The sequence below is a fragment of the Stegastes partitus genome, unplaced genomic scaffold (genome assembly GCF_000690725.1).
Source record: "Stegastes partitus isolate 25-593 unplaced genomic scaffold, Stegastes_partitus-1.0.2 Scaffold517, whole genome shotgun sequence".
NCBI lineage: Eukaryota > Metazoa > Chordata > Actinopteri > Pomacentridae > Stegastes > Stegastes partitus.
In genome coordinates, this window is record NW_007578248.1 from 283,535 (window position 1) to 288,952 (window position 5,418).

The window sequence follows — 5,418 nt, forward strand, 5'->3', positions numbered from 1 at the left end:
ATTGTGTGCATGTGTTTGCATACATGCATTTAGGTGCACGTTATCACAGGACTCAGGCTGGTTTATCCAAACAAGTCGCAACACAAAGAAGAAAACCACTTAAACACAGAACAAGCTGACACTGTCAACAAGAAATCGTAAAAAACAAACAGCTGCCAAACAAAAAAACCTAAAATATGCAAAAACAGCCTATTTACAGACATTTTCGTATATTTTGCATGGAACCAGTGCTGCAGATTTGTTTGTCTTATTTAAAACTTTCAATATGGCAAGTGACCCAAAAAAAAAAAGATTTATACAGAAATACTACACTGAAACTCCTTCAGCAAAGAGTTAACACACACTTAAGCTGGTCTTTACAATTAAAAGTAGACACTACTGTTGATTCCAAAATGCTTTCCCCCCCCTTACTTATTCCATGAAAATGTACAATATCAACCAGCTAATCCGAAAAGAACTATTCTGAAAAGCCCCATGCATATAAATTCTAATATAATATTGTACATTTCTGAAAAAAACAATTAGGAATAAATTGATTTATTGGCATAACTGTTGGGTCGGTAATTTGCAGATATTGCTGTAATTTTACAGGAATATTCAATGAAAATTGTATGTATTTTTAAAACACAATAAAACAGCAATACAATTTTAAAAAAGACAGAATTTACAAATCTAATGTAAAACAAAATTTCAAAAAAAAAATATCTGTAACTGTAACAAATCATGTTGACATATTATTTGCGCAAAAATTATTTTACTGAATATTCTATACAGATTTAATGTATTTTTTAAATACACTAAAACCGCAATTTTTTTTTTTTTAAAAAGACAGAATTTAAAAATCTAATGTACAAAATCATTTAAATCTATCTCTAAATTTTAATCATTTAAAATAGGTAAGTGTAACAAATCATTTTGAAATATTATTCACTGAAAAATAATTTCACAGAATTTTCTATGACTCAAGAAACCTAAAAACTTTTGCCATATAACACACGTTTAATAAAACAGTCAGACTTGACTTGACTGAATCATTTAGCACCATAATCAGACTCATGTGATTAATTTAAACTGAATCAAGCAATTGAAATCCATCACTGAATTAGAAATCTTTACCAGAAAGACGTTTATCTGAAGCATCTTCCTGATCTGTGTTTGGAAAACTATACAATACCGATAAGAGCACAACCGTGGCCTTTTCCAGCCCGTTTTGGGGCCGGTGGGGTGCAAAGGTTCATGTTTAAACTGCTGCAGACATTCAGCTCCTGCTGCTGGACAATAGGCCACCGGCTGCTCCACCAGCGGACGCCGGCTGCAGCCTGATCTGCTGATCGGGTCAAATGGCAGCTCTGAGACAAATGTTATCTGAAGGAGTCACACTGTATACTCTGGGGCTCCATCTGAGCTGCAGCACAACAGGGATGACGAACATCGCAGTAATAATGTGTGTATTTGTGCGTGCAGATGCTAATTAATGAGACTGTGTGTGTGTTTGGGGGGAGTTTGGAGGACGAATGGCATCCAAGACAGTAAAAAACGTGCTGCTGCAGTATAAATATCTGCAGGGAGAAAGTGCATCAGTTGAGGAGAGGGAACCAAGCAGGAAGGAATATAACCCCAACAGGAAGGTGGATGAGAGGAAGACGAGCAGAGCCGAGAGATAATTCAGCAGCACAACATTTGAACACGTAGGGCTGGAAACTCACAAACAGGTGAGACGAGAAGCCTGACTTCTGTCATCTTAAAGACAAACTTTTGCTTTTTTCTTTTTTAACCTTTGCAATGTTCTTGTTTGAATCCACAGAAATGGCAGCAGGAGCTCTGTTGGCTTTCCTCTTGTTCCTGAGTGTCAGTGTTCCATGTCTGTCTGTTTATAACAGCGGAGAATGCTTCTTCAACACCAAAGGTACAGAGTGTGTGTCAGAAAACACACCGTTTAATATCAGTTTATACGTGCACACGTCCACATGTAGAAGTAAAGAAGTAAGAACATCTTCTCTGAGGCACTTGAAGTGATGTTTTTAAAGACAGAATATTGTACTTTTTGCTATATCACATAGTTTTATTTAGATATTAGTGGTATTATTATTATGCAAATTCAAATTTAACATCCAAAAACATACAATATGTTCATCAATGGAACAAACCAACAAACATTATATAGATTTTTTTTCTCCCACACAAACCTGCTGCAACATTTAAATGCTGTTCGTACATGAAGTTTTATGAATCTGTATTTCTTAGGTACAATTATGTCAAAAAAGTAAAAGAAACCACTCTGCATTATTAGTAGTTTTGCTTTAAAAATCTAAACATATCTTGCTGTAATGTACTGTTTGAAAATATTAATTTTAAACAATTTTTCCTTCTTTTTTTTTAATTGATTTTTTTTCAGTATTTTTTAAAAAAGTATACAGAAATACTTTTTTTTTTACAAAATAGTGTAAAATTGCACATCTAATGTAAATGACAATAAGAATACTTAAGATGTAATATTTACATTTATTTATTACATATTTTGAAACAAAATGTCAAATTTATATATTATATTTATTTATTCTTTTTATTTAATAAATAAAACTGTTAAATTCTGTAAATATAATTCTAAAATTATGTACAATTGTTGAATGAGAAATATATTTATAATCACAGAAGGTTTCACACCAAAAAAATCAATACACTTGTTTTCATAACTTTATAACATCCAGCGTTCTGTCAAACTATAGCTGTCATTATTATTTATATATTATGTCATTTATCACTTTGATCTTTATTTATTAAAGGTAATGTCGTTGTTTTTACACACATAAACATTCTTCATTAAACATTGAAAAGCCCCAAAAACCACACATGATCTCTTGTAAAATAAAGACTAGAAAATGCATTTTAATAATTAAAAAATATCTTGTTTTTATGAAATGTGTTTCTATGAAAATGTTTGATTTTTTTTGGTGTTCCAGCTGCTGGAATATTGCATTATTTTTGCTGTTGTTGTTGCTTTTTTGCTCTTTACGGTTCATCTATTAACTCAAGTAAAGCTTTGAATCTAATGTAAAGGATTTAAGCTCAGTCAGCAGATATGTCTTCACAGTTATTTGTATTTCCAGGGAGCTGTGAGTACATGGGGCAGCTGTACGGCATTGGAGAGAGCTGGATCACCTCCGACTGCTACCAGTGCGTCTGCATGGAGCCTTTTGGAGTCGGATGCTGCGACTAGTGAGTGTCTTTTCCCACGTTTCAGCATATTTGTACGTAGAATTCACACTCCAACGTAACTCTGATCGCCCCTCCAGTGCATCGAAGCCTGTGGACTATCCAGACTGGTGCGAAATCATCCGGAAACCCGACTCCTGCACCAGCGTCGCCGTGATGAGGGTCAATCACAAGCTGCCCTGCCTCTGGGGACAAGGACGCCTCCGAACAGGGCAGCAGCCGTGGAGATCTGACAATGACCCTTTATTTTGAGCCATTCATGCAAAAACAAGAGACAGCAATAGATTATACATCATGTTTGTTTTTGATTTCATGAATAAAAGTTTGTATTTCATCATGAGAGACTAATTTTGCAGAATCTTGCAACAAAATCTGCAAAATAACTTCATATCTGTCCATATTTATAGGTTTTAATTTTTAGCATTTTGCTGTTGATGTCTGTTGTTGTTGTTGTCAGTTTAAATCTCTGATATGTTTCTGTTCATGTTTATCTAAAAAATAATATGATTTCTGACCTTGCTAAATGTAATACTTGTACGTATCCTGAATAAACTCTGACTCTGTGATTATTTGTCACTGTTCTGACTGGGAGTGTTTGAATATGGCACTCTGCCTGGAATGCTTCACTACCTGTTACACCAGCATTGTCTGTCTGAGGAGAATCCACGACGAGGTGTGATGCTGGCAAAAGTGGTGTCCTGGGATGTCGACTGTGTGCACATATCTTGATATTGAATAACAAACATAAAGCTCACAGTGTCTGTACCATGACAACAATGTAAAACAACAGGAATTTAAAAAGCCTTATACAGATATAAGGAAGATAACAAATGTAACAGTAAGCTGCTCATCCTGATGAACAGATAGAAATCTATGTCTGTTCTCTGTAGAGAATGAGGGGAAAAAAAAGGGCTAGTGCAACAATCAGAAAATCCAAATCCAAGATGTGACTTAAAATAATTTTAATTTACTATAAATAATTAGATTCAAGATTCAAGATTCAAGATAAGCTTTATTTATCACGTACACATTTATATACGGTACAATGTGCAGTGAAATGTATTTTGTATCCAGTTTCAATTAAAAAATAAATAAAAATAATAAGTGTTCAAGAAGTATAGATACTTTATGTATGTGTACATGTGTACATACACATAAATAATCAAATAAATAAAGCAAATTAGACATCCATCTTCGAGTTCATGGAATAAGACAGCATGCTATAACCACTAGATGGCTCTGCACGGTGCAAAAAAAAAAAATAAAGAAAAATATTATAAGGCCACATGCATCAGGACAACCTCCATCATGAGTCTACAATATTATTTATAAGCTAGATTAACCTGATTAGTCTAAATGTTGTGGTTAAAAACCCTGCAATAATATATATCGTGGAATTAGGATATTATTTATTATGTAAATTTATCGGACTCATTTCATTATGAAGATTAAATGCTACAAGACTCGTAAAAGAACCAACTTTTATTTTGAAAAAGAGACGCGTCGCATGAGTGTGACGTCACGAAGAGGCGCGCCGAGTCCAGCTTGTTGATATTCGTGTGTAAATGGTTTATATATCGTAAAATGTTATCAAATTTCTGACCTGCGCTTGGTTTTAATCGATTAAAAGGAAACAAGACGGCAGTAAAAATGTGGATTCTGACCCCGCTGCAGCCTGAAGGTAACTTCCGCTAAAGCTGCTAGTTAACGCGTTGGTAAAGTTAGCTGCTAGTTAAAACCACTGAAACCACATTAATAGTCTGAGTTTGGTGCAAAGGTACGCTGAAGATGCGGTGATTTTTAACAGAAGCTGCGTGTTTGTGATGAATTTAGGCAGCGTGTCGCGTACATATACTGTTTATATAGTCTGTGTGTTGCTAGCTACAAGTTAAGGAGAGATTAATGTTTTAGTTTTATGCTAAACTTATTTTAGCATAAAGTTGAAATGACAAGTAGCACAATTAAAAACACGCACTGCAGTGTTCCATGCACACATCCAGCTACCGTGTGAGGCCCTGCTGATGCAAATTTTAAGTTTCATTTCTTTGCCAGGGAGGGGCTTAAGTCAGAAATCCAACCTGACAGTAATTTACATAACAAAAGAACCTTATACAGAAGATTAGCAGACAGGAAACAGTCTCATGTGGGAATAATATCAGTGTCATTTGCAATATTAGTTTTCTCAGTGGTGCAAACAAAAATAAT

General features: G+C 34.5%; 2 protein-coding genes across 2 annotated transcripts in view; both read left to right on the forward strand.

Annotated features, from left to right (window-relative positions):
- Positions 1-1,806: 1,806 nt before the first annotated feature.
- Positions 1,807-3,465, forward strand: LOC103361616 (prostate-associated microseminoprotein-like). The gene is made up of 3 exons (XM_008287747.1): positions 1,807-1,906; positions 3,108-3,216; positions 3,294-3,465. Exons 1-3 carry the CDS (start codon positions 1,807-1,809, stop codon positions 3,463-3,465), a joined length of 381 nt encoding a protein of 126 aa, XP_008285969.1.
- Positions 3,466-3,814: 349 nt separating this feature from the next.
- Positions 3,815-5,418, forward strand: part of nbn (nibrin) — a 20,446-nt gene continuing 18,842 nt past the window's right edge. Inside the window, exon 1 of the mRNA XM_008287756.1 lies at positions 3,815-3,886. Within this exon, the coding sequence (XP_008285978.1) occupies positions 3,815-3,886 (72 nt within the window). The remainder of the gene's footprint in view (positions 3,887-5,418) is intronic.